The sequence below is a fragment of the Anopheles darlingi genome, chromosome 3 (genome assembly GCF_943734745.1).
Source record: "Anopheles darlingi chromosome 3, idAnoDarlMG_H_01, whole genome shotgun sequence".
Classification (NCBI taxonomy): domain Eukaryota; kingdom Metazoa; phylum Arthropoda; class Insecta; order Diptera; family Culicidae; genus Anopheles; species Anopheles darlingi.
Window position 1 is genome coordinate 16,502,135 of NC_064875.1, and position 15,923 is coordinate 16,518,057.

The 15,923-nt window shown below is 47.4% G+C and overlaps 3 protein-coding genes across 3 annotated transcripts; 1 reads left to right on the forward strand and 2 right to left on the reverse strand.

Annotated features, from left to right (window-relative positions):
• Window positions 1-198: 198 nt before the first annotated feature.
• Window positions 199-7,900, reverse strand: LOC125953402 (protein lines). The gene is made up of 2 exons (XM_049682958.1): window positions 7,119-7,900; window positions 199-4,784 (listed from the first exon to the last, which is right to left on the reverse strand). The coding sequence occupies exon 2, from the start codon at window positions 4,550-4,552 to the stop codon at window positions 1,211-1,213; it is 3,342 nt and encodes a 1,113-aa protein (XP_049538915.1). The 5' UTR covers window positions 4,553-4,784; window positions 7,119-7,900; the 3' UTR covers window positions 199-1,210.
• Window positions 7,901-8,987: 1,087 nt separating this feature from the next.
• On the forward strand, window positions 8,988-11,048 carry LOC125953448 (WASH complex subunit 1-like). The gene is made up of 2 exons (XM_049683049.1): window positions 8,988-9,281; window positions 9,356-11,048. Exons 1-2 carry the CDS (start codon window positions 9,189-9,191, stop codon window positions 10,730-10,732), a joined length of 1,470 nt encoding a protein of 489 aa, XP_049539006.1. The 5' UTR covers window positions 8,988-9,188; the 3' UTR covers window positions 10,733-11,048.
• On the reverse strand, window positions 11,021-11,587 carry LOC125953524 (protein mago nashi). The gene is made up of 2 exons (XM_049683145.1): window positions 11,269-11,587; window positions 11,021-11,203 (listed from the first exon to the last, which is right to left on the reverse strand). Exons 1-2 carry the CDS (start codon window positions 11,530-11,532, stop codon window positions 11,021-11,023), a joined length of 447 nt encoding a protein of 148 aa, XP_049539102.1. The 5' UTR covers window positions 11,533-11,587.
• Window positions 11,588-15,923: the final 4,336 nt, after the last annotated feature.

Here is a 15,923-nt window from a genome sequence, read left to right on the forward strand (position 1 = left end):
AAGATGTCCACAATGTGTTTGAGTTGAGGCTGTGATGTTGCTCTAGATTTTTACCAGCGCTTCAATTTGTTTTAAGGATTTTTTATAATGCTCACGTCTTTGCAGCACACACCCAAAACACCCATTTCATTTCGATCCGACAAATCACAGACAAGAACACGAATGTTTAAAAAATCATTTAAATAGTTTATTATCATCTATCACCGATTAGTGGCTCAGCACGTGTGCACGCATTTAATCGTCTAGCTTATCGTTAATAAATTGTTTAGGGACTTGGGCAGCCCGCCGCGCCGTTATACGCTACCCCGTCCCGTCCAGCGAAACGCCTGCGCTGCTCGGCGATACCCTTTAACACCCTGAATGTCTGGAAGATTCACGTTAGCTAAAAGGCACATAGAGTGAGCGACGCTAGCTTTGTGTAACGCGCTATTTAAATTATAACACATAAATTAAGCTACAATTCTACTGGAATCAACCTCCCGATCTACTAACGATAGCTGTAACCGCTATAATCGAAAGGATTGCTCCATTCCATTCCAATTATTCATCCTCATATACATACACCGGTCAATAAGGCAAGAATTTGCTGGCGGTTCCATTAAAAGGCATCCAAGGGACAATTGAACAGGAACTACCGGAACACATCGTTCCGCGTAAGTGTAGTACTGACAGATGGTCTCCATCCGGGAATGCTAATTGCAGCAGCTAATTGCTTTACTTATGTACATAGGGCTGCGTATAATGCGTATTTTAACGGCCATGCGAGACAGACAGATGAAATCGACTGCTTTTCTGTTAATCTCTGAACCTACCTAGAGTATCTTAATACTGCTTACTTTAACATAGCATACAATGAACAATTGTACATGTTCCTAGCAACGCATCGAAGAGTGGCACAGAGTTACCCAACCGAGAACAACTTTACAGAGAGAGTGAAAGAGAAAAAAAAAGAGAGACAGACAGAAAACAGTGGAATGTCGTAAATAAAAATGGGATAAATGCATAATTTCTCATTTTCCTCATAACGCGGTGTTGCGGTGGAACTTCTAGTCTTAAACTCTAGGCTTCTCTGCCACCACAAGCGGATGGCAGAACAGATGCAGCTTGTTATCCGCATTGCCGCAGTAGCACGCGCATATATTAATTTGATAATGTACAAGGCAAAACGACCTAATACCTAGAATGATTCTCGGGCCCAACTCATAGCAGCTCAGCTCAGCTCGTTGCCCTCATATAGGCTTTCGCAGTTCTCTATCAATCTCAGTATGGGCGTAATGTTGTACGGGAAGAGCGTATCGGCCACAAGCCGGCTGATCTGCATCCGCAAGCTGATCAGCACGGTCATCACACTGTCCAGTATAACGTTCGAATTTGCAGCACCACCAGCGGGTGCTACGACACCACCAGCACCTACTGATAACGTTCCCGCCGCACTAGCACTAGCACTAGTGCCAGCAGCACCGCCACCATCCAACACTATCCCACTGCTGGCCGCTAATCGCAATCGGTTCTGGAGCAGCGTGGCCGCATTGCTGTAACTGTTGTGGCGATAGTAGTTGTAGCAGCTTTGCGTAAACATTGACCAGTTCTGTCGGATGTACTTCAGAAAGCGCAGCAGAAACAACAGAAAGCAAGTTTCCGGACTGATCAACAGATCGAGAAACAGGTGCGTAATGTTCGGACCCAGGTTGGAGAACTCGATGAACGTGTACACCGGATTGAGCATGGCGATCAGCTCGGGAAAAGCCCCGTTCCGGAACGATATTCCGGACGTCACGTCGAGCGTGCAGACCATCGCTTCCACCAGATAGTCATCCTGATCGTCGAACAAATGGATCAACACTTTGCTCAAGTGACTTTCCGGATGGAACTCGAGCTGCACCTTAAGAAACGTTTCTAGCTTCCGCACCACATCCCGTATACTGCGCTCGATCATCTGGATCTCCTGCATGTCGAAATCGCTACTGTCGACGCTCGAGTCACTGGAATCGCATCGGATCTCCTTTACAATCACGGCGACAGCCTTCAGCACCAGTAGCGCCATCTTTTGGAGCAGCGTGCGATCGTAACACGTTTCGCTTCTGCTGGCCACAGCATTCATGCCGGCACCCGTCGCATCGCCATCCTCTTGCTGCTGCCTCGATAACCTTCGATTCTGGTACCGCAATACTTCGCCCTTGTACCCGAGCAGGCCAAGGTGGTTGCTGTAGGTTGATTTTGGCATCTTATCCAGTATCCGATAATCCTTAACGGAGCGTACAATATTGTGCGCCAGACTGCCCACTTCCTCCGGTATGAGGTCTTGTAGCGCGAGCGTACTACCGTAGCAGAGCGCCTCATTGAACAGCGTCAGCATCTGCCTGTAGATAACGCAATTTTTCGTTACCAACAGCAGCAGCTGGAAGCTGTCAAGCTGCGAGTGAAATGGTTGCGTCTCGACCACCGACAAGTTCGCCTTCACGCTGATGATGCTCTCCCAAAGCCGAAGAAACGTGAGGATGCAAGTTTCGGTCGCAACCATTACCGTCACGTTGCTACTGTTTGCTTGTGCGCGCACCAACGAGCTAATGTGCTTGACAAGGGCCGACCACCGACCACCGAGGATGTTGATCGTTTCGAACTTAATGCGTGTCGTATCGAAGCTTTCCGAATCGGTAAGCGTGATGTAGCGACAGCTAGACAAGCTACCGGCGGCACCGGACGCAGACGAGGTAAGTTGATGTTGATGATGATGGTGATGATGAAACTGCTCCTGTTGCTGGTGATTATGATGATGATGATGTTGATGATGTTGAAGAAGATTGGACGAACCGGCCACCATATCCTCTTCAATCGCTGCTCCCTCATGACTAGATGCTGCCGCTGCCGGTCCGCTATGCTTCGGGATCAGCGATGATGCCGATGCAGTAGTCGATGCGCTATCTAAACCCTGGACGGTAGGAGAACCCGCAGGGTAGAAAATGTTGACACTCCTGCTACTACCATCAACCTCCTCCCGCTGCTGTGGTGATCCAAAGTGCGTTGCAAAATAATTGTCCGCCAGTGAAGGTTCCACCGGCCCACCGATCGGTGGTAACGTTGATCCACTACCGCCCGCTGCAGCGAGCGTACCCGGTGATCCACTACCTGCGGCCTCTTCATCGAGCGGATGCTCTGTTTCGTCTTTCCACTCAACGATCCGCTTGATCACCTCGAGACTGAAATTGATCTTGCGAACAGCCGGTACATCCAGCTGGCTAAAATCGAACAGATTGCCGACGAGCTTCTCCAACCATCGGCCATCGTCATCCGGATCGTCCTTGACGATGATCAGCAACGAAGCCAGTATCCGTCCCGCTAGATAGGCAATGTACTTGCTCCGGTGACTGCACAGACCGATCAGCTCATCGATGTCGAGCGCACCGACCACGATCTCTTGATCACCCATTCGCCACCACCGATGATGCTGATGGTTCTGCCACCTCCGGTGGTGTAGATGTAGCTGCTGATGATCATGCACCTGCTGCTGTGGCGACTGCTGCTGGTGCTGCTGCTGCTGCTGCAATAGCTCTTGTCGATGATGATTGTGTTGTTGGTGCTGGTGATCGCTCCGAATCAGATAGTTACACAGGTCCATCACGCCAGCACATATGTTACCCTTGATGTTCTGCTTCAGGTACGCATCGAAAAGCAGCTGCACGCTGGACAGAAATTTCAGTAACTGCTCGAACGGCCACTCAGCTAGCGGTGGTACGGTGGTCAGCGGATGCGCATCCTCCCGACCTCTAACGTACGGTACTTTGAACGACATTAGCAAAGCACCAACATCGATCGAACACAAGCATTGCCGGGCGAGTGCTTCCTGGAATGTCAACGACGCTGCAACCGAATGCTGTGGTTGCTGCTGTGGCGCCGGTTGTTGTTGTTGTTGTTGTTGCTGTGTGTAGTCCAATCGGCGGTGGCTCTGACCGGCATGGTGATGTTGAGGCAGGTGCTGCTCATCATCCGAGGAATGTTCGAGGGAAGAGGGGATCAATTTCGTCGAAGAACACGATGGTGGTGACGATGAGAGGGAGGTTGATGAGGAACAGGCCGAAGAGGCCCCACTCGAGCTGGCGGGTGTAGCAACGCCTGCTACGACGGAGCTCGATGGCGTTGTTGTAGTGATTTTGGTGGTGTGCCCATTGCTACCGTGTGCCGCCCCGCTGGTCACAGCTATCGTCACAGACCCCCGGTTACTGCTCCCCCGATCATGCTCTATCCTTTGCCGCTTAATGACGGGTTGCTCGTGGGAGATTCGTTCACTGGCACTAGTGGCGGAGATTGAGGAAGACGAGGAGGATGAGGAGGAAGAGGAAGTTGACGAGTACGCCGTCAGAGCGGAGCAAACGCTGCCAGATGCACCGTCCCCACTGATACCGCGAGTAGGAGGAGGTAGCGAAGCGGGAGTTGAGGTGTTTGTCGCTGAACTGGAAGACTCCGGATGAGGTGTCATGCTTTTGCCGGTATCCATAACGCTACCACCAGCACCCGCATTCCCACCGGGGGCGCTCTTTTCCCTCCCAAGGACCATCCAATGGTGAACACTTCCAGTTTATCTCACTTTTAGTTTTTTTTCTCTTTAGTTCCTGTCATACGCACACGCGTTGTGCATTCGAATGATGTTTTTGATCAATTCGATTCTCTCACGAATATATTGCTTCACAACACCACCTACGCCTTACTAGTGGGTCGGCACACCATTTTCAAAGCATTTTCATTGCCGCATTGCGGGATTCACGTCTGAAGCGCATTTGTTGTAACGGCTGGAAGAAAAAAGAGACAACAGAGAATGCATTAGACTAGTGTACTAGCTGCTGCTGATAGCAGATAAACTTTTCACTCGCAAGAGACCTGATCGTTGTGGTCGTCGTCGTCATATGATCTTTTCAGTGATTTTCAGTCGGCATGATCATAGTATAGCCAGGCTAAAAGCATATGAAGCGATGAAACCCTTTAAGATACCTACGAAGCTGATCAGACATGTGAGATGAGTTCCTAATGGAAAATTCTCAAATCCCATTGCAGCCATCAACAGATTGCGCATGTTTCTTTTTTGAACTTTTATGAGAGTTTTTCTGTCAATAGTTCAACGTCCTCTTCTCTTGATCTATCTTCTATGAATGGTCTACAATGGCAATCCTTTTTTTATTTTAAAGGACTAAAAAGAAATTTGATTCTTTAATTAAATAATCCCTTTCTATTCAACAACCTTTCTTTATGTGTTACATGCCACATATTGTTTTGTAAATTTCTTTTTAAACAGAAGAAAATACTAAATAAAACAAAACACTGATACAATCCGCCTTTGGGCACTCCATTTCTCCACAAACCAACGACGGTCAAAAGCCACGTAAAGTGCCGGATCGAAAATCATTTCACATTCCACACTACACTCACATAGTGCTACCAATGCACCGGATCTGTCTGGATGCCAACCAGAGAGGAATAGAGAGACCTAGCAGGCATCGAAACACAACTGAATCATTGATTTGCATCAATCCGAGAGCCCTTCTTCTGTGGGCCGGAACATGGTGCGTTATGTTGTGTAACGAAGCACCACACACATTACGGCCAGCATAAAGCACACCATGGCATGGCGGCGTCGGTGGCTATCCCGTCCCCTTCTTCCCTATTCCACCACGCCAACAACAAACTCGCAACGAAGCGCGCTCTCGAGAGCCAAATCGAAGCGGAACAATAAACGAACATTTGAAACTGGTTTTGATTTGTGCGTGGCCGTTTTATGATTACGTTTTCCACCCAAAAACAGCGACAGCGGCACACCACACCGGCATAAACCGCGCTCCACCTGAACCTGACTGAACGCCACCGGGAAGGTATGAGGGCGAAAGATGATGATGATGATGATGATGTTCCACACCGTCCCACCGTCATATTTCTGTTTCGGTGTTCTTCTCCCTCCCTCCCGTCTCGAGGTCCAGAGTTTCGCCCCGAACGGATGGAACAGAGAAGAAATGTGTGTGTGTGTGGCACGGAACGGAATTATAGCCCCAAGGTCGATCTACCAAGATGGTGGAGCAGAACACCGAGAGACAGAGATGTTGCTGTAGCAACGCAACAACGCAACGCAACGCACCTCACACAACGGCAGCAACGGTGGCCACCATCGTTATTAAAATGGTCGGCGGGACCGTAAAACGCGACTCCGCGAATGACGATCATAGCGATGATGATGATGATGATGAGCAAGGGATGGGAGGAGCACGATGATCGCCACCCAGAGCATGAATGAATGGATGGCGGGCACCGCGAGACAGACACCGTGGTTGCATGTGCCCAGGTTGAAGCGGGATGAGAAGGGAATGAGCGCCGACCCTCACCGAACGGGATAAAGCACACGATCGAAAGAGAGAAAGAGAGCGGAAGGGTGTAGCTGGCTGCTTGATTTCCGAAAAGGTAAAGACCATGAAAACGCCAACCAGCCAGAGAGCGTGCTGCTGTGGGCACGCGCCCGCCGCTGGAACGGTGAACGGTGAAACCTCTTTTCCCATCATCTCCGGCTGCCGGTCCAAGAAAGAGATCAGTGAAATGGATCTTTGCGTGATCTGCGCTCTCTAGAGTTTCTTCTCCACGTTTTGTGTGCCACCCAACACACAGCCACACACACACACACGCACACAAGTGTGTTAGTGGCTCGTTGGTTGTTCTAGCCAGATCTCCGGGAGTTCGGGAAGGGACCCGTCCCCGCCCGGATGCCCGGAAGTCATCAAAATTCCTCGCATCCCTGCTGCCACCAGCAAAAGGGGGTTTGTGGGCATGTGGCGCTGGCTGAACCCTTGAATCTCCACGACCGCCAATCTCTCGCTCGCTCTAGCTCCTCTCTCTCTCTCTCTCGCTCTGCTTCGATTAATACATTCGGCTACCGATGGTCGACCTTTGGTTTGGAGCACTCCCTTTGCTCCACATAGCCCTTGGGAGGCTTCGTGATCTATGCTTCCAGCGGCGCAGTGGTGGTAGCGCGGCCACGACCCCACATCTACTCGCATCATTCGATCGTGGAGCAACGCGTCTGACGTTTTTGTAGAGCAGTTCGTTGGAAGGGAAAAAATATTTAAGATCTAAGTAGCCGAGCTTACCTTCATAGCAGCCCAGTGCATCGGGATTCCAAGATGATGCCGCGTTAAAATTGAATGAATGAAAACACCATTTGGCGGCCTCCACATAGATCGACGACGATGACGATGACGACGCTGGCGACCGGGAGATGGGTAGGGGGTGATAGGGTTACCCAAAAGTATGCGCCTGAGAATGTTGCCTCTTTGGCCTCCTCTCTCGGGATCACCGCTTTGCGCGATCGTGTTGGATGCTGCTGCTGCTGCTGCTGCTGCTGCTAGGGTCTCCTCACGTACACACCTCGATCACAGCGCGAGACGCTTTCTTTCCCTTTCCTTCCTTCTCGCATACACCTGGGGCGCTGCTATGTGAAAGCGAGAGGACGAGATCGACACGCACGATCAAGCACGATCAATGAAACGTTTGCCTCGCTCTACGCCACACACACACACGCGCGGACCCAAATTTGGACACTAAAAATTTACTAGAATCACTAAACAAAACTCCAAAAATCCCTTGATCGCACTGGATGTACGCGCGATTTACGACGATTTCCTACGGAACGCGAGCTTCGGCGCGGCGTGTCCCCGGACACGGATTTCACGCACACAGAGCACCCAACCAATTTCAAAACAGTAGCAGTTTTCAAAATATCTCACTTTTCGGATGCCTTCGGATTCGGATGCGGGTTGTTCGCGGTTTCGTGATATGCTGCACGGTCTGCTGCTTCTGCTGATGGTGCAGAGCGGCGTTAAAACCAAACGAATCCAATAATTCGCGCACAAAACGCACTTTTTCACGAACCACCGCGAAGCTGAGGCTGAAGCGATTTTTTTCTAAAATGGCGGCGAAGGCCCGTATTTGACAGCTCCAAGCTGTCTCGACCAAAGTGAAGTCATGCGGAGCAAAATGCCCAATACGTTTAGAAAAATTAGGGGAAAATTTGACAGAAACTGTATCATTTTTGTTCGGGGATGTTATTCTCGGTTTTCTTGGATTCTCGTCGATTTTTTACTAACTAAAATTGTAGGGTCTGGTTCTTGCTAAGTTTAAATGCATTAATTGGTGAATTTTACAAAAAATGACTTTTACCACCCATGTAGACATTTGAATCGGTATGGCGGAATTGGGGAGGAAATCACGACTTTTTTGGGACTTTTTCATCGGTTCTCGGCGTCCAATCGGTACAGCACAGTGAACCTGTCAAAGTGTTAGCGCGGTTGCAGTTCGGTAAGTTGCTCCAGCGAGAAATATGATTTTATTCATTAAAGTCCATCATTTTCCACGGTGTTTTCAGTGCAATGGATGCTGGAGATGATGCAGAAGCCGTTTAGGATGAAGTTCATTTCGTTAACGAAGAACAACCTGACTGTGTGTATGTTGAAGGAAGGTTCTGGATGAACAGAAGATATCGCAGAAAGATGTTTCCCCGGCTGTTCAGCGCTTTCCTGTGACTCGAATGTGATTCAGTGTTGTTATAAAAGTGATATATAATATGCTAAAATACATAAAATGTTTCAAAAATACAATTATCTGAAATTAGTTTTCTGCTTCTCAAAACAAACCCTTCAGAAACAGCACCAATACCGCACCGGTTGGAATGGAACCGATTCGAGGCCGTTTTTACACCGTCCCATACTGCCAATCGTGGGATAAAGTCGCACTTTTTTCCCAGGACAAAAGTACACCTTTGTCCTACAAAAACGGCGTACTTTCCACCCTTGGGCAGAAAATTACCGAATCGGTTTTACACCGAATCTTGGCAGTCACAATCCGTGCCATTGCGTACTGCGTATTCTGACCATAAAGTTATATTTTCTGTGCGCTCAAAGTTGGAGTTGATGATTTCAGGGAGTTAACTCCCTTGGAAAATTTGCTCCCCATTTCCACACTTCTCGAGGACTTTGTGGAAATGTTCTGTGATAAATGTTGTTTTTCACTTAAAACTAACTCGAAAACTCATTCCGTAAAAGTTGCTGAGGTACGGAACAAAGTGGCCCACTACCGAAATCAAAGTTATCAGGCGACTTCATCGTTCGTTCTTATCACGTAGCTTATCTTGTTTGGTGACGAAAATACGCGGCCCGAACAAGATGCATACGTACAGTGTACCGGTTATTAAGCATGATATGCGCCACGAAGAAACTGTCCTGGATGCTATCAATGCGTTGGAATATTTGAACGAGGTAATTATCTCTCTGCTGCAAAAAAACGCCCCTTCGTGGTCCTTACACTCCTCTGCCCTACACCCCAACAACAGGTTGTTAACGACGTGTTTGGGAAGATCAACGGCCGAATCGAGCGTAACCGGGAACGGCTACAGGCACTGGATGCGCGGATCGAGAAGGCAAAGGACGATGTGCGCCGGCTGCACGATGCCAAGGAGGCCATCATCATCTACTCACCCAGCCGATATCCGGCGAGCGATATGGAGGCAACCGTTGAGCCGACCTTCACTGCAACGAATGGGATTCGCATGCCGGAATGTAGCTACCGGTTGAAGGATAAACCGTACCAACCTTCCCATTCGCTACAGGAGAAGATCCAGTTCTATCACGTCAAAACCGTGCGAGATGGTTGTGAGCGAATCTTTCCCTTCGAACGAACCACGAAGGCGCATCGCCTAGGCAACCGAGAACGGCACCAGACGGCCTACCTTGACGAGTTGCTACTGTACGGCGATGGGGCGTACGTACGGGAGTACAAGGGTCAAGATTGGAAGCGTTCGACCCTCCGCAAAGGGTCGGTGCACGGGAACGTGATACGCGAAGAGCGTATAATGTCCACCTCGTCACCGATGATTCGCAGCAAAGTGAAGAAGAAAACGCAGGATCTCTTCTACACACCATCCCTGAGCGACGCACCGAAGCTGGACGTGCCCATCGATTTGCCCGATTTGCCAGGGATCGTTAGCAACATCAATTACGTCGGAAGCAACACGCTGATAGCTCCTTCGCTTCAGCTGGCGGGCATCATTGAACAGTTGCCCTCGCTGGAAGATTTGACCAGTGCGATCGATGTGGCGGACCATCATATGGATGCAACGGTGAAGGAGGTCAAACCCACCACTGATTCCGTAAGGCCATCCGCCAGTGATCAGGAGAAGCCCAAAACGGTAACATCAATCGTTAGTCCTTCTACTGCCTCTGCTGCAGCGGCTCCAGCGCCGCCTCCACCACCACCGCCACCCCCGCCACCACCTTTACCCCCAGCTTCAACAACAGTTCCCAGTGGAAGCACCGATGATGCCGTTCTGAAGCCGGTCGCAGAAAAGCGCCTCACACCGGCAGCACCGCCGGTTGCTGATGCTCACTTTAACCTTATGGAAGCTATTCGAAAAGCTGGCGGTGCCGAGAAAGCGAAACTACGCCACAACACCTCAGCACAAGCGGACACACCTAACCGCCGGCAGCAATCTTCGTCGACGGAGCCAAAAAGTCTCATCGATGATCTGCACAACAAGCTGCAGATGCGCCGCAAGGGCATATCGGGAGCACGCGATGCTCAGGATGGGCAGGTTGCCCCGGTAACGAACGTAATCGATCGTCTATCCGCTTTAATACCTCCTCCGCCTGCTAAGCTGCCCGTCGCTTCTGGTAGCGACAGCAATGAGGAGGAGGAAGAAGATTGGGAGTGAATCCCTTGGTGTTGCCGTCGAGGGTGGTCAATTGAAAGATTCCGTTTTGTTTCGTTACGTTCATATATTATTATTATTCTTACCGAATTTATAATTATTATTATAAACCGAAACGCCTATATTCGCCGATGAATCTGTTACACCGTGTGCCTATAATCCAACCACACGTTCTGTCGTTAATAAACACGAAAAAACGAAAAACCGTTTTCATCTGACTCCGTGCGTGCGTGGGAGTGTGTACAGGATGCGATGAAGAAGCACGGGATGGGCGAAGGATAGGGGTGCGATTTATATGGGTTTAATTTTGAAGTGCAAGCCGATCAGTGAAAACACCAGACACTTGAGATCCTGCACGAGGTAGTAGAAGCCACGCAAACCCTCCGGATCTTTGGACTGGTTTACGTCGACCAGGGAGCCGGTTTTCGAGGTCGTGAACGAGATGTGCTCATCGCCAATCACAATCTCGAGTTCCTGAAAGGCAAGGCAAAAGACCGTAAACCATGGGCTTTGCAAAACTCGCAACGCTACCGGCATACCTGTCTACCGACACGATCGGGAGGTGGCCACAGCGAATCGTCTTCAGCCATGATTTCCGAATCGAGAATGATGCGCTTCAGCTCCTCCATCACCGATTGATGCACGTACGCTTCCTTCCGGATCATCGTGTCGTTCTTGTAGTTGGAGTTGTTGGCGTATCGCAGCTTACCATCCGGGCGGAACTCGAACTCGAGAAACTCGTGCCCAAACTTGCCTTTGTGGCCCACGTAGTACCGTAGATAGAAATCCTCCGTGCTAGCCATTTTCCTTTTCTCTCGATTTCAGTTTTCGGTTCGCGGTCGCCCGTAGAAAGTTTGTTGTTCACGCGCACTTTCGCCAACAAGCCGCCTGTCAAAGTAGCTGCTTAAGCCTCCGGGACACTGAGTGCGCCATAGGCAGCAACTCAGAAGATAAATTATCATTGCAAACCGACCAATCTTCTCGTTTCTTTTTAAGCTAAATCCCAGACTTATTCGGTAGATTTGAGGAAAATATGGGATTATTTTCTTAAGAACAACTGCGAGGTGCTATTTGCGCGACTATCACTGTAAACTTTTCAAGGTCAATTTATGACAGCTCGCTAGCGGGAACATTTGATTTTTTTAACGGAATTATGTAATTAATTCGAATAAAGGAGATTAGCACGACTTCCTGATCGAAGAACCCAGCCCCGAGCTGCTTCTGACGGTGGAGATCAGCCACCAGATCTGGAAACTTTCGGATGGGATCTACGGCGCTGCAGAAAAAGATGTGGGAACAATATGGAACCTTGTTATCGCAGGCCAAACACGCCGGCACACTGAACATCGGGGCAGGTTGTCTGTGGACAACTATCTCTTGCCAAGGATCTGGAGCCGAATGTTAAGGGATGATTCACACTCTCTGATCAAGTGTTCAGCTCGCTCGATGATGGGTTGATTCGGATCATTTCCACCGTGCTGAACGCTACGGCAAAATCGAATGGAATGCGAAGCTGGACTAAAAATCGGTCCATCCATCGGGCGATTAATCGGTCCAGCTTGGGACTCAAATTAGCTGGAATCAATGAAGGTTCGATAGCGACTATATTCCATCCCGATTGGGGGGGAAATGATTTGCCTTTCATTAACCATTGGTTCAATTCTTTAATACCACACAAAGAAGGTTCAATTTGTATGACGATTGGTCTTACTATTCCCTTTGTATGCTATCCCTCTTGCAGCTTCTATTCCGGGTCTCAATTTAACGATCATTTCCACCGCTCCTCCATTATTGTATATGACAGGGCTGCAGGATTATCTTATTCGTTTCTGGAACAAGTATATCCTGCCGCGTAATGTTCGGTCGGTGATTCGGAATTGATGGCGGTCATCATGGTGTTTTGAAGATAAAGGGAACCAGCTGTTGAGGAGATAGGATGGAATTTGATGTCGTCGGCATAGAGATAGTGTGGTGTGGCTTTAGACAGGGAGGATAGATGTACATTCTGTCAAGAAAGTACCGGGAATAGTCGATTTAAATCTGAAAAAGAGGTAGAGGCTTAGCCATTGTCCTGTAGCAATTTCCGAAAGAAGAGAGAAAGGAAGGACAACGATTCACCTACGCGCACACGCGAAGTGCCAGGGAAGACGACAGCCATGCCAGCAGAGGGACCCTCTACACCAAGGCGCTCCGATTTTCCTCTGTTTACTTACCCGCATCTACCCTACAGGCGCTCTGAAACAGATCAAAATGCTATTTCTTTCTTCATCGCTTCAGGCAAAGAAACGGTTTATATTGGATTATCTAACAAACCATTCAGAACATTCATGTTGTATTTACTTGACATTCTATTCTACTTGAATCTGCGATTACATGTACATGCTATCGGCTGCTTTCTGATCTGACCTACATCTTATTGATCAGCACGACAAAAAACAAAAACGCTTTCTTGATTAATTTGTGAACAATTGATTATATGTTGTTAGGGCAATTTTTTGATCTGTTACTTTCTCTAATATTTCATGTATAATTTGTTGTTTTTGTTGTGGTATGTTTTCCGGAAGCGATTCTAAAATTGTTTGGAGTTCATTTATATGTTTCTCTATTGTCTCCAAGTCCAACTCATACCATGGTTGGTTATCGTCTTTGAGGCCCAGTCTGCTATTAATAACATATTTTACTACATCGTCGCGACCATTTTCTATTGCCAAATTAAGAATGCTTCGACCATTTAGATCGTAAACACCGAAACAGTCCATATTATACGTTTCCACCAGCCAAGTAAATGCCATGTAACCCGACGAAATACTTGGATTAGAAACACAATAGTGACCAGCATTCCACCCATTCTCCGAATCAACTTCATTCGGGTCAAGCTTTTTCTCTGTTATGAGGTATTCGAGCATATTATAGCACTCAGCTTGTATGCAAAGATGCAACAAATTAGGTGTTCTTTTGCATCTGCTCGCGAGGTATTCATGTATTGACGTTGCAGCCTCACAATTATCATCCCACAGAGCTTCCAACACTTTCATCATTAATAGAATCAATGATTTGTTAACCTCCAGCTGAAGCATTTCAACCAGAAATCGTGTCATCGAAAGCCTTCCGTACGCACCTGATAAAATAAGTAGAATCAGATAACGACGATTTATAGGCACATTCTGGGAAAATTTGTTGATGATTGGCCATTGTATTTTCTTCTCATCAAATGGGTCTGCATCAATGTGACAATTTTCCTCATCCTCAAACTCAACTTCCACTTTTGGTTGAATGCCTTGTAAGATGCGATAATGACTAATGAGCACTATAAACATGCGCGATCTGTTTCGTCTGATGCACTCCGTCATGCAGGCAAGCAATTCGTTGCTAGTGCTTCTAGTCAATGTTTGGTTCATCTGAACCTCATATGCAATCATCAGATTCTCGAGTGTTGCGACCGATCTATACTTAATTGCTGATCGGCAGACATCTTCTACATTCTCTTGTTCCGTTATGAGGTCACTGTTTTCTGGTGAGAATCTGTGGATTAATTTAGCTACGCAATGTAAAAGGGAATCATAATATTCATTGAATTGAAAATGTGCTGGTATTTGACTAAGATCATCATAACATTCAATTAAGTTCGAGCCGTCTTCTGGATTCCATATTTCGTGTTTGTCTATACGGTTAATTCCGAGACGACACTCGGTGATGTATTCTGCCATTCCAATGTGACCAGCCTCAAAAGCAACATGGAGTACACTCGTTTTTCCTTCGGAACTGTTGAAGCAGAGCTCCTTGATTTTATTCTGGGGACTTTCCGTCAAGGCCGAGAGCGGAAAGCCATCTGATGTGATCTCAAGCACCCGTTTAGTTATGCAAAGCAGTAGCTGATCATTTTTAGTGAAGCAACATTTCCAAAAGTAGTCAATTGAAGCATAATAGTGGAAGATATTCCATCCATTCTGCTCATTGACGGTCATGACATTGACCATGTTGTGTTTGATCAAAAACTTGACCATACAGCCGAGTCCATATTGTGTCGCAAGATGCAACACATTTCTACCCTCTGCATCTATTTCACCAAGATTGGAGGTTCGTTCTAACAGATATCTATAAATCGGAACAAAATCAGTTGCATCGAACGCACACGTCTCTATGTGTGACTGATGTGCTAGTTGCATAATATCGACTAGAACCTTCCAATCGATTTTAACGTTCAATGTTTCACACAAATGTTTTATCATTAATTCATGTTTCAGGCATACAGCGAGGGCCAAGAGCTTCAATTTACATACCTCTTCCACTGATCGGTTGGCCGATAGAATCGTTTCAATTTGGTTCACCAATTTCTCCAAATTTATTGACCTCACATCAAATCCTTGAGCCTCACATTTTTCAAAAATTTCATACAAATTGTCCTGCTGCTCCATATCGTTCGGATTGAGCAGCCATTTAGTGACAACAAGTAAGTCTGTTGAATATAGGCTGCTTACTGTGCATACTAACCAACCAGCATCGTAAATTGGTGGTGGAATCTCGTCAGGGAACTCACGATGCAAATAGTACATCAGAAAGAGGAATCTACGTATCCTTGCCATTTCGTACAACTTCTTGGCATCCTCTAGGAGTAACAAGCGGCCATTGTTTGGCTCTTGTTCCACGGTGGCTAATGAAATTTTAGCTATTTGCGTGGCTAACATACAAAGCTCATCGCGACACCATTTGTCTCCAACAGATTTCGATATCTCCTTAATCGCATGGTAGCAGAATGTTATGTTTGGTATGGCATCAATGTTCAGGTTTCTGATTTCTTTGAAATCATTGAGTCCCAATTTTCGAGCCACAATGAGTTTTACTATTTCTCTCTGTTCATTTTCCATTGCGAGATGAAGAATGCTTCTTCCTTTCTTATCGAAAATACCAAAACAATCCATTTCGGTGGTTTTTGCTTGCATGTAACGGAACAAATCGGTTTTGTTAGCTTCAACATAAGAAGAATCGTAACAACCGGAGGTCATGGCCGAGAATGAGCGTTGATTTGAAACACATAAATGAAAAACATTCCAACCCTTTAATTCATCAACAGCCTGGAAGTCGATACTGTATCGCTCTATCAGATATTTTGGGAATTGAAAACAATTCGATGTTATGGCAAGACGAAGCATTTTAGTCGCATCGCTGTCGCTTACATTCGGTGCCAGGTCCAACA